General features: G+C 45.4%; 1 protein-coding gene across 6 annotated transcripts in view; it reads right to left on the reverse strand.

The window, feature by feature from the left end:
• Window positions 1-20665, reverse strand: part of LOC126544652 (E3 ubiquitin-protein ligase MIB2-like) — a 285660-nt gene that overhangs the window by 98822 nt on the left and 166173 nt on the right. For all 6 annotated transcript variants that reach the window (XM_072287224.1, XM_072287223.1, XM_072287226.1 and 3 more), the window contains exons 5-6: window positions 15455-15561; window positions 11438-11635 (exon numbers count right to left, since the gene is read on the reverse strand). In XM_072287224.1, coding sequence (XP_072143325.1) covers window positions 11438-11635; window positions 15455-15561 — 305 coding nt within the window. The remainder of the gene's footprint in view (window positions 1-11437; window positions 11636-15454; window positions 15562-20665) is intronic.

Raw genomic sequence — 20665 nt, forward strand, 5'->3', positions numbered from 1 at the left:
ATACAAAACAAACAGTCCACCGCCCAACAGCGCCCAACACCGTCAATGTAATGATGGCCGAGTTGGGGCTTAATAATACTCTGGCCGAGCTCGTCGAGGCTCAGTGCCTAGAACACTGCGAATGTAGTGCACACTACGAATGTAGCACACTGCACCGCGACAGGACGTCATGGCCTCAGTAATCTGAGCATCCTTTGCATCATGCAGGATGCAGTCGAGTTTCTTATGCCGCCTGACATCCGCGACACTTTCCTAATTCTCCCTCTCCCAAAGACCATGCACTTTGACTACAATACAGCACGCCGCACCGCAAGGGCTGAGCAACCAGGCAATAGGTATGAGGGTGCTCTGTGCGTGGCCTATGTCAACGCCGCACAATGCGCGACCCACTCGGCCATTGCGCTTGTCGTAGTCAAGGGCTCGAATCTGAATACCACGATAACCAGCTCCATACACAGCATTCACCCTGAATAAGACGAAGAGGCTTGTATAGATCTCGCTTATGCACGACCACTGCGTCGCGCCATCATTGATTCCAAGACGTTCCTACATAAATACGCCAGAGGGATTCATCTCGTCCCAAGTGCACCGCATCCTCATCGGCACACACCCCTCCCGTCACCGCAGCGTCCAGCTGATCTGGGCCCTGAGCCACGCAGGTATTACCGGAAACAAAGCCGCACAAGACTCAGCCTGGGCAAACGTCATCCGAGCACGTCCCTTCCCTTCCTGCCAGCAGTTTACCGGTGGCCTCACCATCCACAAGTCCCTAATCACGAGGCAGTAACCTCCTGGCGCAGCTATGCACCAGTCTGGATGATGACCTACGGCGAGAACCTCACGTACTACCAAAGCCCGCGTAATATAACCCCCACCTCCCGACAAGTCTGTCAATAATCATTAATCGACCACATGCATGGCGGCTCCTACAGACGTCCACCTTCCCTACACCGTCCCTTTGCCATCACATCTACCGCGATGCCTTCACACCGCACTGCAAAACAGGTCACACGCAGATCTCGACCACATTATCTGGGCATGTCCTGCAGCACCCCACACCAACAACACAGCGCCAATCCTACATTCAGAATCACCAACGTACGACCAGAGGGAGGCCATGCTGCTCAGCGAATGCCTAGAGGACGAACTACGGGTAGTCCGGCTGGCCGACGCCACCGCCAAGACTCAAGGTCTCGTCGCCGCCTAGGAAGCGGTGCTGCGGTGGGGCTAGTCTCCCAGCCCACCGCCTCTCTTGACCCCAGCAAAGAGTTAAAATTTTGTCACTCTCTTTCTGTCCCTATGTCCGCGTGCCGTGGTCGTTTCGATCGGTCCTGTCGTGTGGTAAAACATCGGACGTACCCAGAAGCTAGTGAATACACTCAGGAACCATAAAACGTAAAACTATTGCAAGCTGTCTTTATTCCAATTTCCTGACGTCAAATTTGCGTAAATGCCGACGCGAGAATAGGGCGGTGAGCCTCAGGGTAGTCTGAACAGACCAATCAAACGCTCTCCTCGTTTATAGGAGGCCAATTTTGTTTGCTTTAAAAACGAATATTATTGCTTACTGTGAGCGGCTTGTCTTATCTAACTGGCTGATGAGAGGCGAGGAGCACGCTCGAGTGGAGAGGGATACGATGGGACCGACCCACTGCACTGAAGGTCGATAAGCGGATGAAGAAGGTGGTACCAGCGTCTGTGAGTGGTCCACTTTTCCTTACTTGGCCTGAGGTGGCTGGTCGAAAATCACTGAGGCATGCAACGGAAGGTTGAGAATGCCGCTAAAACGGATCCTCAGCAAAGAAGAGTCGGCAGATCGAGGTGGTAAACATGCTGAAAGTGCTTGAAAGCTTTACACAGCCACGCAAGAAGGTTTATTGTACGCAAATAAACCAATGCTCTCTGGCAAGTGCTAGTAGCCACTGCCTGAGTGATCGGCGGCAGCCATCTTTTATTCCTTTCGGAATGTGACAGCCTGTGGATATTCAGAAAAAAAAATCAGTTCTGTTCGGCCTATTAATACATCTTTACCGCGTACACGTCACATTGACGCGGTGAGTTTTCGCGGTCTTGTGACGTCGCGTGACCCGCAAAGTGAGTGCAGCTCAAAATTTTTTTACCAATAGCCGAGGGTTAATGGCTAAAAGGCTTCGAATAAGAAATAACTATATTTATTGTTTGGTCCAATTATGCATAATCAGTGTCTACGCGTCATATCAGATGGGGACCTATCGCAGTTTTCGTGACGTCGCCTGACAGTCAGGCAAAGTGGGATGGTTCAAAAAAGATTTCGACAAATCGCAGAGGGTTAATTGCCAACTGGAATAGAAGAGTTTGGAATAGCTTTACGTTATAGCGCCCCAAAATGTGGACATCCATGGGGCTCCACTTAGGAAACCAGTCAGATAAGCAGGAAGAGACATGAAGCGTGAGTTGGACAAATTAAAAACCCATCTGCAATGTGAAGTATGTATATAAATAAGGGGAAAATTAGATATCCACCCAATTGTAGCTAAGTGCTACAAAGGAAACCCATTCGGGTTCCTCGAAAGAAAAGCTTCGTAGTTGAAGAAAAATTCGTCCTGGTCCGGCACTCGAACCCGGGACCACCGCTTTTTTGGGGCAGCCGCTCTATTATCTGAGCTAACCAGGCAGCTAGCAGATGACCCGGGTTCCGGGTTCGAATCCGGGACCTAGACGAATTTTTGTACAACTACGAAGATTTTCTATCGAGGAACCCCGTATGCGTTTCCTCAGTAGCACTTAGCTACTTTTGGGTGGATGTCTCATTTCCCCTATATTAATTACTTCTGTCCACCTTGCGTGTTTCCCGGAACTTCTATGTCAATTATATATATATATATATATATATATATATATATATATATATATATATATATATATATGCTGTCGAAAGAGCAAATTCATAATTCAATTGACAAACACGTCGCTTTGATTCGCTTTCGCGGCGATGCAGGCCAGCCCTGGTATTCTAACTCGCTAAAAAGACTTTCGCGCAAGAAAAAAAGATTGTATCGTGTCGCTCAGAAATCGTAACCAGCATCTAAATGGAAGAAATACTCGGATTGCCTGAGCGAATATGCCCGTCTTTTGAGGCACTCGAAACGCAAATTTCATCATGAGGATCTAAAAAATATCATTAGTGTTAACCCTAAAAAATTTGGAGCATCTTAAAACCAAAGAAACAATCCCATAACATTGCGTTTGTTTATCCAGACGGCTCTGACGTTCCACTTGATCAGCGGGCTAATGTCATGAACTCCTATTTCTCGTCTGTTTTCACCTCCGAACTTGTTCACGATGTACCGGCGCTGCCTAGACCAAATTTTGGTGCAATGCCGTCGGTTGTTATCTCAGTTGAAGGCATTGTGTGCATCATTAACAAATTAAATATTTCGAGTGCTCCGGGACCTGACAATATTCCTGCAAAGTTCCTTAAAAGCACTAAAGACGTGTCGAGTCGCATCTTGCAGATAGTTTTTGCCCAGTCCCTTTTAGAAGGTGAAATTCCGTACGACTGGAAGACTGCGAAAGTAACCCCGGTTTTCAAGAAGGGCAACCGCTCTGACTCGTCAAATTATCGACCTATATCGCTGACATGCGTTGCATGCAAACTAATGGAACACATCATATATTGCCACGTCGCCAGTCATCTCGATAATAAGCAGCACGGCTTTCGCCCCGGGTTATTATGTGAAACACAAATATTCGAATTCACTACAGACCTTGACTTGAACTTGGATTCGTCTTTTCAAACCGACGTCATTTACATCGATTTTTCAAAGGCATTTGATCGTGTTGCTCATCGTCGTCTAATGGCCAAACTCAGTTGTCTTAATATTGACCCGCTTACCTTGTCATGGATCAAAAGCTTTCTAACAGCACAATCTCAGTTCACAGTCATTGGCGGTAAGCTTTCAACAGCAGCACAAGTAGTATCCGGCGTCCCTCAGGGATCAGTTCCTGGCCCGCTTCTCTTTCTTATCTTCATAAACGACTTGCCATCTGGAATAACGTCATCTATTCGCCTCTTTGCTGATGATTGCGTTGTGTATCGTCGAATCTCAAACAGTAGTGATCAATCATTACTACAACGCGACCTAAACCTAATCCAAACGTGATGCTCGCGCTGGTTGATGTAGCCTAATACCTCAAAGTGCAAATGCATGGTTGTTTCACGCAAAAAAACTAATCTGATTTTTCAGTATTCCCTTAATTCGACAGCTTTATCACATGCTAGCTCTTACCGATATCTAGGCGTCCTCATTAACAGAAAACTGACATGGTCAGAGCATATCTCGCATGTTGTAACTGATACCTCAAGGTCGCTAGGTTACTTAAAAGAACACTACGTCTGTCCCCCCCCCCCCTCCCCCCGGAAATCAGGAAAATAGCCGACGAAACCTTCGTTAGCAGCAAACTCGAATATGCCTCTCCCATTTGGAGCCCTTACCAAGAATATTTAATTACCTCTCTCGAGTCGGCCCAAAATCGTGCTGCCCGATTAATTTCATCAAACTAAGATACACACGTCAGCGTAACCCACATTAAATCAACTCTTGAACTACCCCCTTTAGCAGTAAGACGCAGAATCTCACGTCTCAGCCTGTTCCATAAGCTATATCACAACTTTCCTAACTTGCATGGTACACCGTTACTGCCAGCCGCTCGAACTTCTCGCCGCCTGTTCAACTCCAACAGCGCCCAACGCCTTCATGGTTCGACTATTGCATTCAATAAATCGTTTCTTCCCGCAGCCATTGAAGACTGGAATTGCCTTCCCGAAGCAGTTGCTCTTGAGAGAAATCCAGAAAAATTCAGGCAGTCCTTAACTGAGCTTTTTGTTAAATAACTTGAACTACACATCTTTGTTTTCTCACACCATTTTTACGATACAGGCGTCGTCCAATTGATTTACATTATGCTTTGTATACTATGTCTTGTATTTCAATGTCCGTTTGGGTGTCAATCTTTTATTACAAAGTATATCTTCGTTTGTTAGCTTATTCCTAATTACTTGCTCCATCCCATCCTTCTATGGAAGGATGTGTGTTTTACCTTTATTTTGCCTTTTGTTTTTCACTGCTCTTTACTGTATCCTTATTGTGTGTGTGCGCGCTCTGTACTTGTAACCTAGTTGATTCATTGTTATATAGCATTCGCTCCTTTATATGTTATTTCAATACTGTTCCCCCCCTTATGTAATGCCCTGTTAAGGGTCATAAATTGTAATGGGGTGTACTAAATGAACAATTCAGAGTAGCGTCTGTTCGTAACCGAGAAGGCAGGTGACGCAGAGCAGGAACTGCTGGTTGCTCGAACGGCTCACACTCGTGCTAAGCACCGGCGATCCGGCTGGCTCAAAGGTTGCACTGCAAGCATGGAACAGACCTGGCTGGCCTTGTTCTTGTGCTCTTCTTCTTCATTACAAAAGTAGTATAATGTATAAAGGCAGGTCACTATATACCAAGCTCTATGATAGCCATAACTCTACTGAACCATCCCGTATAGAGTGAGCAGACACAGAAATTAACAGAAGTTTTAGGTCGCAGAAGCAATGCATTCTAAATATTATTCTTGAACGTTCCATAGATTACGTTTAATGCGTTTGTCAGGGCACATCTAAGGTATGACCCTGATGTATTTTCCGTAAATAACTTAATCTTTGGTGCTCCTACTGCGCCAGAGATATGCACCTTGTCACGTATTCCAAAGGCACGTCTAATGGACATTCGTGATGTACAGGTTACTGGGAATATTCAGATTGTCGTGAAGACGACGAACGCTGGCCATTCATCATCACCAGCGTTCGTCGTCTTCCACTACAAATTAAATTTTGGGTGCTCAATATTTTCTGAGGTTTCTGTAGTGACAGTGCGACTACCAGCCCCTTTTCTTACTTGATGCGTTATCAGAGGGTAATAGTGTGCTCATTTTTGTGCAATGTCATGACATCCTCATCAGTGCATTTGTTCATAAATGCGTCAACAATGTATTAAGTTCAAACGATATTATTTATTTATTTATTTATTTATTTATTTATTTATTTATTATTTACAATTACCTTACTGGCCTTGGAGAAGGCAGTGCTTAAGGGGGAAAATACGCTAACATATTCGTAATGAATTGGGAAGCAAAAGAAAAGCATCAGTACTATGAAAAGAATATTCACGCAATTCAGCGGTATGGAACATTGTTACGATATTATCAAATACAATAACATTAAAAACAGTAAACACAGTAACATAACATTAAAAACGCTTTGCCTACATACAATAATAGATACAGTAAAAAAATTACGATCACTGAAATTATTTTATTAGCTATTAGAGAAATGCAGGAAAGAAAACAGAAGGCAAGATGTGTTAAGATGGTTGAACCGGCATATGGTCTATTAGAACATGGCGAAATGCACTTTGTTTCGATTGGCAAGCGGTGTTGTCTAGGAGAGTGTTCCATAAACGTACCGACCGCACGGGGCAACGCTGAAAAATTAAAAGCGTGTGTATCGCCATAAGCTTGAGTAAGTGAACTGATTTTTTTTAGTCCTTGTGACGTTGAGCATACTTTTTCAGGTTTGATAAGCATAGGCCAACTGTGTGAAAGAATCTTCCCAAAGTTCACACAAAACCAACGCATATTATATCCCAAAATGAGACAGTCGCACAAAAAAATCAGTAAATTGAGAGTGTAGCACCAGATCCTGCGTTTCCTTCGATCTGAATGTTTTCGCCAGGAACACATTGACATGTAACTAAGATATACCGGTGCGAATAGGGAGACTAACGCAGAAATGGGACGTGTGTCAGACCACCATTCTTTTTTTACTGTCCCATTTATAGTATGTATAAGCTTTAGTTACATATAGGGATCGGTGACTGATCGATAAATCTACCAGTATGTGAACAGTACTGTCTTCAAATTTAGTATTTTTCTTGCGACTAAATGATTGAAGTCAAACGAGCGAAACCCGGGATACATCGCCAAGTTTCACTTGCTCAACAGGAAGGAAGATAGCCCAAAAATGAGCTAGAGCGTTACGACTAAGGCAACGCCTGCGAGGGTGTCTATCAAGCGGCGGAACGAAAACCACGCATCTAGGATAAGTGGATGATCTGTTACCCGCACTGTAGCAGAAATTATAATTACTACTGAATTAAAATTCTGGAGCTTTACGTGCCAAAGTCACCATATGATCATGAGACACGACGTAGTGAGGGACTTCCAAATTTGTTTTCGGCAACTCGAGTTCTTTAGCGTGCACTCAATGCATGGTACACAGGCATTCTTGCATTTCGCGCCCGCGTCCAGGATTTGTACGCACGACCTCGTGCTTAGCGGCGCAACACCAGAGCCGCGCAGCCACCATGACGGGTTGCAATTTCTTCTGTATGCGTTTGGTGCACTTGATATTGTTACGGATGTAGAACTGATCTATTTAGAATGAAAAGGGTAGAGAAGGCATGGGACGGTCCGAAACAGCCCATCCCCCAAAAACCTCGCGCCGCGTCTTCTTCCTCTTTCACGCTCCTCCGGTGCGGCGTTAAGTTTTTTTCCGGGGCAGAAGAAGCTCACCGATCAGCGTTACAATATATATCCACCAAGAAAATGGGGTTTCGTAGACATCATAATCAATGGAACTGCTCCTTTAATGAGCACATGCTCTGCAAGCTTACACATAAAATTGTCAATTGATATTTAGCTCACGTATGAAAACCCATCATTCGAATAATTAGTTAACATGATTAGTGTGTTCGGATTATTTGATTAAATGCTTTTGGTTCATACCCTGCCCTACCTAAACATACCATTGAGTGTTCGGTAAATTCAACCTAATTCATAAAGAAAGAGCATGTTAGACTCCCGTGCCGGTAAAAATTTTAGGGACAAATACGAAGAGTCGTAATAGGAACACACCATTAAATACAAAGATGGCCTCATAATAAGACAACATTGAAAAATCAGCATGTGAACAGATGCGCAGTACCTGTCAAAAGTTGCGTGCCCACAGCACACATGCCCCCATCTGCTGTTGAGCTACAATGCGGTGCTCCTGCTGTACCTCTCGATCTGTTACGCACAGGAGTAAATGACTAGGCGCACCGACGGCCGTTGAGGGGTAGTGTGTAGCCGCGATGGAAGCGGAGGAGAAAGGCGCCTGGAAGTGGAGGAGAGAATCGAGCGCCAGGAAAACTACCAAGGAGCGCGCTGAGGGCCCCGGCAACCAAAGGAGAGGGTAGGGAGAAAAGAGGCAAACCTTCGCAGAGGAGGAGGGTAGTCGGAAGCACGCCGCAGGTGCGCTACGGTTGCTACTCTAGTTGCTACGGTTGCTGTGCGTCGATTGGGCTTACCGGGTTCATCACGTGACCGCGCCGTTTGCTGCACGCGCATGGAGGAAGGAAACGTTCGGAGGGACCGTCGCGCAACTGCGCGAAGCCAAACCTGGAGGCCCAACACGTGATTGCACTTCAAAGTGCGCGGTTGGTTTTAGCATTCCCACTCTGCAGGCAGAGCCACGGCAGCCGTTTGTGCGCAGGCGCAGGTACAAGAGGGCGCGAAGGAGAAAATATGGGGATATTGCGCCTTGTATGTTTCACCTTGCCTAGGTACCGCGGAGGAAAAGTTTATTTCGTCTTTTTGTACGAGTTTGTCCCTCAGGCACGAGTAAGATCGGGTGCGAGGGAGATAATCAGAGTGGTTTTACTCCTTGAATATCTGACTTTGCCTGGGCACTGCGGAGAAGTTGCTTTGCTCGTCGTATGCCTTTGTTCCCTAGGCGTGCCGGCATAACGGAGTGGGGTCTAGTTTGTTTACGCTCCGATGCGGGCTGCCCGCGAGGTGAGGCAGTGGGCCCGGTCGCCCCATTTGGTGACGGCTGTGTCTGAAGGTACGTCAGACAGACTTTCTAGCAGCTGCGGCGCTGGTGCTTTGTCAGTCATGCCAGATTAAAGCTTTCTTGGTCCTTACGACGCTCTACCTTCAAAGAAAAAGAACTGATTTTTCCGGGCGTGCAGTAAGGGCCGTACTAGAGACCTGGCCTGCTCTCCTGCTGCAGTATCTTCACTCTTGGCAGGGTTTTCGTGTGCTGCTGTCCGCGGCTTTTGAGCAGCATTCTTCAGTGGGCCCCTTTGAGTTAAATAAATGCACAGCGCCTTAGCAACCACGGTTGAACTCCACTTCCTGATGTCACGCCGTAAGGATTATTGGCTTTGCGTCTTGCCCACGTTAGGTTAAATTACCTTAGCTTTAGGTTAGGTTTAGGTTACCTTACGTTAGGTTAGGTTAGGATATTAGGCGTCAGGGTGGCGCGGCGTATTTTCAGTGGTTGCGCGGTTCAAGTTTCTGTCCTTGCGTCTCGGCCACGTTAGCTTAGGTTAACGTTAGGTTGCGTTACGTTATGTTAGGTTAGCGTAAAAGACGTTAGGTTGGCATGGCGTATTCTCACAGCGGTTACGTCGTGACGATTATTAGAGCGTTTTAGAATACGGGCCCGAATAGTTTGGGGCCCCAAAGAGCTTTGCGGGTATTAACGTCGGGGCACGCAGGAGTAACGAGATTTAGAATAGGGCTTTGCGTTTGCGGATAGCGTCTTGCGCTAACAGTGCCACTACGGCGTCAAAGAAAAGACATTAGAAATAATTATATAAGATATATCATTTTATGATCAGAAAATTAATTTTGACTTTCGTGTATTCACGTTTATTTACAATTTAAAGGTCACTCTGTAAGCAACAAGCAATGAGTTGCCGTTAGTTTTGAGTAACCATGTTTACGTGCCTTCAACAGCCAAGCTAAGCCGTGTTAAGTCTACGAGCCGTAAAATCCACAATCAAATTCCGAATCTGCGGCGTCGAATGAATCAATCTTCATAACACATGCTACTTGAGAGAGAGCGATAACCGCAGTCACTTCTCCTTGCTTGCGAACTTTACGCGTTACTACGAATCGAGCCTAATTTGGTGCTAAGTTAGAGCCGTCGCTTCGATGGGTGCCGCCGTGTTTGTTGACGCAAAGCTTTTGGGGCCGCTATTTGGGCTCTCGCTAAATCGGTGAAATAGCGTTTCCAACGCAAAACCGAAACGCAGTGGCTTCGACGCTATTTCTTTTGGGGCCCCAGAACGTTTGGGGCCCCTATTCTAAAACTCTCTATTGTGTTTTCGTCTCAGCCACATTTGGCTAGGTTAGGTTAGGTGAGGTTAACGTTAGGTTAGCGTATGAAGCGTTAGGGTAGTGCGGCGCATTCTCATAGCGGGGTCAGGGGCGTCGTGCGTAACCGGCGACCTTTCAGCCACTTGCGTTCAACCGCGGTTGCTAAGGCTCTCTGCATTGTAGGTTTTCAGGATATGCGGCCCGGAATCTACAGCGGTTCCTACTGCTCCCACAGAAACATCTGTGATGTTATGTTCAAGGTACACCGCCGTAAGACGCGAGAAAGCCATGATTCGCCACGACTGACTTAGCACGACGCCGCAGGTGCGAGACAGCATCCGACTCAGCGGTCGCCAAATGGGGCGTCAGTGCCCGCTGCTTCACCAATTTTACTGCGCCGGCAGCCAGCGTCCGAGCGTAAACTCGACCCCGCTCCCCAATGCCGGAACGCCCAAGGACAAACGCATAAAACAGGCGCTAAGAAACTTCCTCCGTAGTGCGTAGGCACAGTCATATATTCATGGACCAAAAGCCCCCACATTTTTTCTCTCGCACCCGCTCTTACTCGCGCCTGCGCACAAACGACTGGCAGTCCCTCAAATGGACGTCTCGTGCGCGTACGGAATAAAAACTACTGGCATAGCTACTGGGAACCAAACGACTCAGCAAATATCGATTCTCGCTCCGTGATTTCGGCACAAGTTGTCGCGTGTTGCGACACCAGTGAGCAAATGTATGGGCTTCACGGAGCGTTCACTTGCCAAGGCTGGCTGCGTGACGTAATGCTATCTCCTCTTTTTCCTCCCTACATGTGTACGTGCGAGTAAAAGCGCGCAACAGTGTGCCGACGATGGCGGCTCAATTTCACGCACGCAAGTGAGGAAAGCGGGGAGGAAGCCCGCCGTCTTCCCACCGGGAGGCCTTTACTTCGGCGGCTGATGCGTTATGGCGCAGTTGCTGCTTACGGCGCGGCCGCGCGAGCCCTATTTTGAAAGCTATTTGCGATGCAGAAGCCTAGGCGTAGAGGCGCACCGAGGGCCGATAGCTTCATGTGCGCTATAGCGCCCATACGTTAGCGCCTCACGCGCATCCCAAAGTGAACAGTCACTGTAACTTTTTTCTTACTGCTAACACTCTTGAGCTTAAAGTGTGCCAGGCAGGCTACAGGAAAAATACACGAACAACACATCTTACCGCTCGCACTAAAGTTTCACATCTTAGACTATATAAATCACATTGAACAGCATACGATCGAGTGTGGCTTTACCTATCAGAGGCATGTGGTCCCTATAGAAGTGGCCTCCAGAAGCTGGCACGGTGCACTTGAGGTCCACGTCGCCTCCGTGACCAATGCGGTAAATGTGTGTGGTGGTGCCTGGTAGCCAGGAGACGCGCGCGGCACTACGGACTGTGCCATCTCCCCAGTTGTCGACGCTCTTGACAGTTCCAATGCTCCCCCTCCCACCTGTGTGTGCAGGTAGGGTATCGTCATGGTGTTCAGATGGCACCGAAGGATATCACTCCTTTTTTTCAAATAAGTAAAACTTATGGCCTCGTCATAGTATCCTGACATTTAGTTTTAGGCGGCTTCCTTTGACAGGGTTTTGTCCAGCCGTAATGAGTGCCATTAGGCCAACTGAGCACTGACTGACTGAATGAATAACTCACTTTCCTTTGTTTATTGAAGAACGATCACGCAATGCTGTTTCCAGTGACGTGGGTTCAAATCGCAGTGGAGCCACTTGTGAACTTTTCTGTTTCTTCACGTTGTGGCAATGTCGATGCCGAGGATCACGAGGTGATATGACGACAAGAGAAATCGTCATCGTTTGTCGTCGATGATGGCAAAGGCCATCGTCAACGTAACAAAATAAACGCATGGACAAACCAAACCCAATATTGATCACTTAACTGCTGTCGCAGTAAAGTAAAATGAAGGTTTTACCTGGTTTTCTGCCTCTTACACTATAGCTGCGACGCTTCTATACTAGTAGACTACAAGAATCGTTGCGTGATTCTTCTTTAATAAACGACGAAAGTGAGTTATTTATTCAGTCAATCAATGCTCTTCAGGACAAGGTATTACGCTCCACACAGACTCTTAGAGCAGCGGTCATTGAGCATGTATATCGGAGGCCAGAACGACCAGCCCTGTAGTGGAAGATGATTACATTACGGCATATAATCTAATATAAAAAAGAATTTTTCTTGACTTGGTGGTGGTGAATTTTCGTGATTCTCCTGTATGATGCTTATGAAAACAGCGTCGGCGGCACAAATGACATGCACGTTGCAATTATAATTTTAACTCTGAATTGGCACATACCCACAATAGACCTTGCGCCGAAAATGATGTGGTTGGTGAAAACAACCACGAAAGCATCGACACATCAATGCCAACAGCGACGACGCAACGACAGCACCACATTGGTTACACAGTAGCTCACAATTTCACATTTGCGAAGTGCCCTACAGAGCAATAATGCAACACAGTTAAAAGGAAATCACGGAAATGTCGTAAGTGGCAGTGCACTATTTTGCTTGCTACATAAGTTGCAGTAGAAGTTTGGGCGTCAGAGTTGATTCATCTACAGGCAGGAACCTTTAATCAAGTCACAGCCTAAACAAAAAGCGTGCAGTTTTTGACAAAGCAACTGCCTCTTGACCTGCGGCGTAAGTATCGATTTACAAAAATACTGGCTTTAAGAATGGTGTAAGGAGGCCAAGCTTGAAGATAATTTCGAACGAGATGCTGCAGCTACGTAGGGCAGGAAGGTGGTTGGACGTTGTTCTACTGAACAATAAAGACAAAGAAATGTGACAGCTTTACACAAACAAATGAACAACATATTGTACAAATATCATCTGAATCAAATATATTTGAATGGTGAAATGTAAGACCAGCTCCACAAAAAGGGAAAAGAATAGCACATGTCGTTGTAAAACAGCTGGCAACAAAAGTTTCAATAAAGCTACGCATTTTACTTGAACAAATATAGCTCCTTGAGGCAGAGGGAGTCAGGAAGTTGTTAGGTTTGTCCGTGTATGTAATTCTAGTTACATAGCATGCATTACCATGTTGTACAAAAGTAAGTTGCATACATCACAAAGAAGCTAGAAATTCAATGACAGGCCGAGAAGAATTATCTGATACACAATATTCTTCCTGTACAATCATAGCTATTTTAATGTTTAAAGCATTATAACAGACGTGCTCTTTTTTCTTATTCTTACTTTGAATTAATAACCTCTTATACGACTACACCCCTCCCGCCAAGAAAGCGCATTGTAACCGATGTGTTCTTGAACAGTTCTCCGTAGTGGATGAACCCAACTGCTTCAGAAAGAACCAAGCAACGGAAAATGTTGTTTCGAGGCAACGACAACAATAAGATGCTGGTCTACCACGTGGGAGAATGCAGCTGTCACAGTACATGAGTTTAGAGCCGTATAAATCTCTGAAAATCGCTGTCTTTATTTATTGTGATAGGAATTATACGAGCATTCAAGACGTGTTCACGTTATCGGCGCTACCGCCGTTGTCATGCTGTTCTGCTGACGGCACACGCACGGCATGCGTGCAGAGCGTTAGAAAATAACCTCAAGAGACGCGGAGTGCGCTTGACTGCATAGACGGTGAAGACAAGTGCAATATACCCAGGTTTTCAGGCAGCAACAAAGGATTAATTATAAATCAAATTGCAGGTTGTCTAGCCAAGGCATCAATAAGCGGCCCGATTTTCCCTTATTGCCTTTTGACTGCTCGTGTCGCTGCTGCTGCTAGGTTTCGCAGGAGTGTCATTATGTAGGCAGTCTCAGGCTCCGCAATAACCAACTGTGTTGATTGCCGACATCTTCTGTATCCTTGGCACAGAGATTTTTGCCAAACACGAAAAACAGAAGCGTCCATTATGAAGCTGCGCTGCCGTGCACGTATACGTTGAACTTCTATCTACATGGGTCTGGTCTGGTTCCTTCCCCATTATGCTCATTCTGTGGCGAAGCAGAGACGACAGACCCTTTCGTGTTGTTTCGTGCAGGCGTTTCTCTGTTATAAGAAAACGACTACTGGAAATCCCGCTTCGCAGTATTGGCCTAAATTTATCACTGCCTGTGTTCCTATCTGTTGGAGCCTCCATTATTGGGTTCAGTAACAGAAATGTTTGCTTGGCATTGATCCCCATGTTAGACTGACTGTCCCCCCTACCCAGCAAAGCTTTCTTTTGCTTATTTATTTATTTATTTATTTATTCATTTGTTATTAGATTTTTTATGCGCGGTTTTCTCCTGATTGCTTTCCTTTTCACACAAGATATTTTACTTTTTTAGCTCCAACGATCGAATTGTTGACTCCTTTGTTTTCTTTTTATATGCCTGATTTAACCAGCCGATTCTTGGCCAATCGCCCACTGTGAGTATGTGCCAGGGCCACTCAGGAGAACAACTCCGTTATCAGTCGCCTCGTTGACGGATCAAGCGCAGCCACAAGGAGGGGGCGTCCTGCCTTATACTGCTCGAATGAATGTTGCGCGCTTGCACACTACTATTGCTGCGAGCTGTTGTGTGCGCGCTCTGATCTCGGCAGTAAACGTTCAGCTAACGTTATATAATGTTTGGCTGCAGAGCACTGGCTAACGCCAGCAGTTTCACATCGGTCTCAGCTAGTGCACCGTCGAGATTCAGCGCCAGCAACGCCACTAGTGGCACTGCTCACACTTGCGTTGTCGCAGATGGTGCGTCGCGCAGAAGTTACCTTGCGTATTGTGTCGCGAAATTATGTAGCAGCCGCGTATAGTTAGAGCCGCGTCCGGATTCAAGCGCAATTCCAAGCCTTGCTATCGTGCTCAATCCTTCGCATTTGGTGTCACACTGTCAATTCTTTTACGTTAGCCTGAAGCAGTTCTGCGCTGATGAGATCAGAAATATTCACGAACACTAACCAACACGAAAGGGGAAAGTTGTCATCCACCCGTCTCGAAGCACGAAGTTAGATACGAAACACATAAGGCTTTCTCCCATTTACGAACTTTTCTCCAACTTGCAAGCTCCCGCAGAACTGATTTGTCAAAGTCACTAACCAACAGGTTTATTAAACGAGAAGCACATGTGCACAATTCGAATAAAGAAAAAAACACCATATAGTTTTGGCCTCAATAAAATTGTTCGAACGTGAACTCTATACATAGCGTAATTATTTTTCGAATTCACTGCAGTCCAGCAGCTTCTAGCTTTTAAAAGATATTTGCTGAATTATGGGTAACATGTCATAGCGAAGATATCTCACCATCTTGATCGTCCCACTTCCAATGGGCACTGCGTTCTACTTGGGCTCCCTCAAAAATTCCATGAACTTGTACCTTGACTGATCCTTGTCTTGGTGGCACCTTTACACTGAAAGAGTAAGTGGGTGCCTTTTAGAGCGTTATTGAGAGGTTTGCTGTTAGCATTTGTTAGATCATGATCCGCATGCAGTTTAGACACATGATATTAACAATGCAGTGACAGCTAAAAAAACCGAAGATATTCAAATTTGAGCATATAAAGTCAAATGCTGGAAGATTGTTATGACAAAAACGTAATGAATACCTTGCGAAATTACAAAGAAATGGTTAGAAACAGTCATTCACAATTTCAGAAACTTGCACTCGAAAATTAGTATATATTCCACAGATCCGCATGTTCAGACGGGCAAATTCGGGCGCTTAGTATTTGTTACCTATTAACAATTCATCGAATGTTGGCTGACAGATTGAACAGGCACTGCGATGGCTCACCAGCAATGGCCGCTTCGTAGGTTGGTTCCAGAAAACCACTTAAGGATGTTTTTTTTTTTTTTTTCAACTCGTTATTGCATTTACTCGCAGCACGTTCTCCGAGTCCCATCAACTATAAAGTGCGGCGCTTCACACCAAGCCCTGGCGCGATCATCGCGGCGTTGAGGAAACAAATTCTTGTGCGCAAGTTGTTTTTTATGTTACAACATACCCTTCTCTCCAATGTGGTTTCAGTGTCGATCCTGATGCTTTAAGAAAAGATGATGACCGAAAAAAATTAGGAAAGCATCTGTTAGCAAAGATAAACAGTGTATTAGGCGCAGCGGATGATGCACTGAAACAGCCCCGCTAACTTATTCGATTTACTGTATTTGTGCACTAGGAGGACAGTAATCCAGAATATATCAACTAATTGCAGCAATTCCTCAATTACTTCTCGTGAAACAGTAATTGTTCCATGTAATCAATTCCTTTCTAAAATTAAGTTGCTTTAATTGTGATCTCATTTCTTTTCGTAAGCGCACAGTTTACTGCGGTCTCAGCACAATGCTGTTTTTTCTTTCCTTTTTTTGTAAAGACAATATTTCGCACTCAACTGCGATATGCTAAGTCAAAATCTTCCGAATATTCTTGTCTAATTCAAAAGCTTCGCTATTCTAACGTCCTTTTCAGAAGCAACTCAATCAGAATATGCTTATTAGAACACTGTCATTTACAATATCTGATTGAAAAAATTGAATTTTTATGAAAAGCTTTCATCATCATCGAGTAGTACACTTGAGGTGGATTTTTGCAACGCAACCATCCAGAGACACTTTTTAAGAAAATTGCATTCATAAATTAAAGTGCGAGAAGCTAGCACGGGAAGATTAAATGATGTTTTCCATGTAACAGCAAGTCAGTCTGAAACGAGATCATCAGAGGGATCAACCAGCAACAGCAGCATTTAAAAAATTCGGTGAAACCTCCCCAACTTCCTGCAGATAATATGACACAAACAGAACCAGCGAACAGACGTTCTGTCGCAGGTGCCAATGGCGGTGCACTCTTATTACAGTGACACCAAGATATTCTAAGCAGACAGTATCCCAAGCCTAGAATCGACATTCCACTTCCTCAACTTACTTTCTAGCACCTCTTTGCTGGTTTAAGCCTATTTGATGCACTGTGACGCAAACCACATCAGGTACCCGATAAACCATTGTAATTTTAGTGCTCATGCCTGGTTGTGTTGTTATCGTCATGAGTACTAGGAGCACACACACAGCTGCAGCCTCCTAGCTATTAGCACAACGTAGCGATGACAGTGGAATGCTTGACATATAATTTCAAGTCAGGGTACATATAGCGTTCAGCGCTTTACATTTTTATTTCCACCGAAAAGAGTTGCTTTTTGCACTGTGTATATGTTTTAAGATAAGCTTTCACACACTTTTTGGTGTATATTATCTGAGGTCAGCATTATCATCTTTCTCCGGTGAATATGTGGTTCGATAGCCGCACTGAGACGTGTTGTATGACTGCTTGTACTGAACCTCAACAATCTCGCTCTACACAATACATGCAATACATAGAATAACACAGTTTCTTAGGAGCAGCCTCCAAGAAGGGGACAATGCCACACAGCAATGTGACTATGCTAAACAAAGCGTGATATTTAAACACAAATAGAATGACACTTTATTCGTAACCTGATGTGGGTGCAGAGATCCAGTGACTAATAAAATATTTTGTTCGCTGCAGCACGCCAATCTCAGCAGCTGATCCACGAAAAACAGGAAGGCTGCGTAAGCGAGTTTTCACACCTTTAGGAAGTACAGGAGTTTAATTGCTGGCTGGTCCAAGAAGAAGTTTATCCAATAATTTATTATGTTTACAACTTACATATGTTCAATTGTTTTCGAGGTTTCCTCAAAGTTATACAAAATAACGCAATTCCATACAGCAGTTTATTAACGGCTCCCACACAGGCTGTGTTTCAGCACAGCCAGTCGCACAAGATCCTCAGCTTTCACCGACGCAGACGAGCAAGCTGACTTTCGACATGGACCCATTGACACATGACATGAGAAACAAGAATTGCGATTACTGGCCAACATAATGCACAAATAAGCTGCTATCTGTTCAACTGAAGTATATGCAAGGCAACGTCTATTTTACATAACCGCTATGATTCAAAGCGAAAGTTTAGTACTCTGTCTGCGCTTTGATAAAGGTTCACTTACACTCGAACCACACTGCACCCCTGCCGCACGCGCGCGGTCGTGCCATAAAGGCACATGTCGCCCACAAGTAAACAGATTTCGGTTTACACTGGATCCGCACAAGCACTGTAAACGTTTATTTTGTGCATCTGCGTGAGACATGTGCAGCTTCTTGCGCGACCTCAAGGCCCTCAAGCTCGCCTGTGAGGTAAGTTATCTTTCACTGGCCATTTCAGATTAGAGCCGTACATAAGAAAAAATACATTGCGCACTTATTTTCTACTTATGTCTGTTTAAACTGATAACACTACAGGTTCTAGTAGTAAAACTGGTTTTGGAACATCACCGGTTGCATCAAGCTGATTATTCTCCACGACACAACCTGCAATGCAATGTTATACCATTCACTGGCCACCAATATTCATTTGATAAAAGCTGAACAGGTGAGGCTCGAATCAATAAACAAGAAATAACCAGCATATAAACCATCACTAAGGAAAACTTAAAGCTATTGTTCAGATAAGAGCCGCAGTGGGCTCTTTCAACTGTTCACCACGTTTTATCTCCGCCTCCAAAAGAGCGAGAAAGCCGACACATTAAGGATAAAAATTGCGCATGTGCGTTTCTTTTTGCCATGACCTAAGACCGCTTATATGCCAGGTCACAAAGAATAGCTGCTGGAACTGCACCATGGTGACTACAGACTACCCACTGTTATACTTATATCACTGATCTGGCACTAACATCAACTACATCAAAAATGTGAGATTTTGACTCCAGTAGTGCAGTGTAGCCAGTGCACGAAAGGTGAGCACATGGCAAACCTCGAAGAAGACGTATTTTACATTTTAAGCAGTCGCAACATCAGTGATGAGCAGACGTGGACAAATGCTCTAAATTTTGTTTTTCTTCCCTCACCCTTGCGTCGCAAGTATTGTCCTCACCTTACCCTCAATCTCACATAAAAAAATTTGCCCGGCCTCCACCACCCTCACTCTCACCAGTAGAAAATCTATCCACCCTACCTGAACCACAGCATAAATATTTCACCCACTCTCCCTCGCCCTCATCCTCACGTTGAAAAGGCCACCATCCTTCTCTTACCTTCTGTTTGCTACAATTTCAAATAATACATTTACTCACAGCGTCAGATTAGTTTAGAAATGTTCGTATAAATACATATACAAAGACATTAGTCTAGATAGAAATACAAAAATTTATAAATTGTCGGAGCCTGCCACGTTGTTTTGCATTGCAACTTGGGTCTCTGAGCATGTGCCAAAGTGTGCGCAGAAGGCGAGGACACAATTCAAAGTATTGGCACGCACCGGTACGCCACACTTTTCATCTCGGAGGACACGCGCATACTTCTCAGCAGCGCCACTAGATGGCGCAGCGTGTTCTGAAAGAGACGGGAGAAAGAATCCTAGTTGGCACGTGCCGTTTCTCGGCGTTTGCATGCATCGGTGAGGCCACGCACAGGCTTCGGGACGACGGCGCTAGATGGCGCCCAGTTTTCATAGCGAACAGTTTTGGTTTGGATTTTGTGGCAAATGGACGTGCTATTCGGGGCTCCGTGGCGGCGACGAAATCATAAGTTTTTGTGGATGCTTTGAGCGTGCTTCTGTTTTTGATTTGCTGATTTTTTGCCTTTAAATACTAATTGAGTGGTTTTTCTTTGTCTTTCTTTTTTTTGTCTCTCGCATTTCGGGTGCGCGGGTGTGTTTCGTGAACATTTGGTTTTGCAGGATTGTTAGAGCGTCCTTTCGCGCCACGTGCTTCAACACGTGCAGCCGGTAGGGACGCTGAGTGTTTGTAGTCTTTAAAGGGATACGGACACAAAATCTGAACATTTTACGATAATACAGAAAATGAGTTCTCCGTGTGCGAGTACACCGAAAACAAGTAGTCACTTCGCTCATTTTTCAGCGGATGGCTTTATTTTTGGCGTTTTTGTGAGCGTGCGCAACGCCGCCCGACCCAAGTGAGTTGGAAGGCGTGACGTCACGACACCCCCGTCGGATAGCCAGCCTGCCGGCCGCGGTCATTCGAGGCGCGCCGCCGCGGCCATCGCGAGCATGGATTCGGGTTCTGGTGCCTCTACCAGCGATGAGTACACGTCTGCAAACGAGGACCGTTCCAACCTAGCAAGAAATATAACCGCTTACGGTTACGAGCCGCCCGCGTCAAGCGGCGAATAAGAGCAGGCGGCCTTGAACACAAGCAGGCAGGTCAGGCAGTCCGGGCCAGCAACATGGTAATTTCTTTTTCTAGTAAACTTGAAGTGCAGCGGCAGCAGTTCGTAAAGTTATGTTACGTAGGTTGCAAAATGCCTAGTTTCGTGACCCGCGTTGAGGCGGAAAGGCAGCTATTATGTATACGGCTGAATCGTAGGTAGCGTAGCTCGTCGCTTTGTGCTTACCTGCGCTGCCGGCTTTCGATCGCTGCACACTTCGTTTTTACGCGACGAGGCACGGCATGTGTAGAATTTTCCAGCCGTCTCATAGCCCTGTGTTT

This window comes from Dermacentor andersoni, chromosome 3 (genome assembly GCF_023375885.2).
Source record: "Dermacentor andersoni chromosome 3, qqDerAnde1_hic_scaffold, whole genome shotgun sequence".
Taxonomy (NCBI): domain Eukaryota; kingdom Metazoa; phylum Arthropoda; class Arachnida; order Ixodida; family Ixodidae; genus Dermacentor; species Dermacentor andersoni.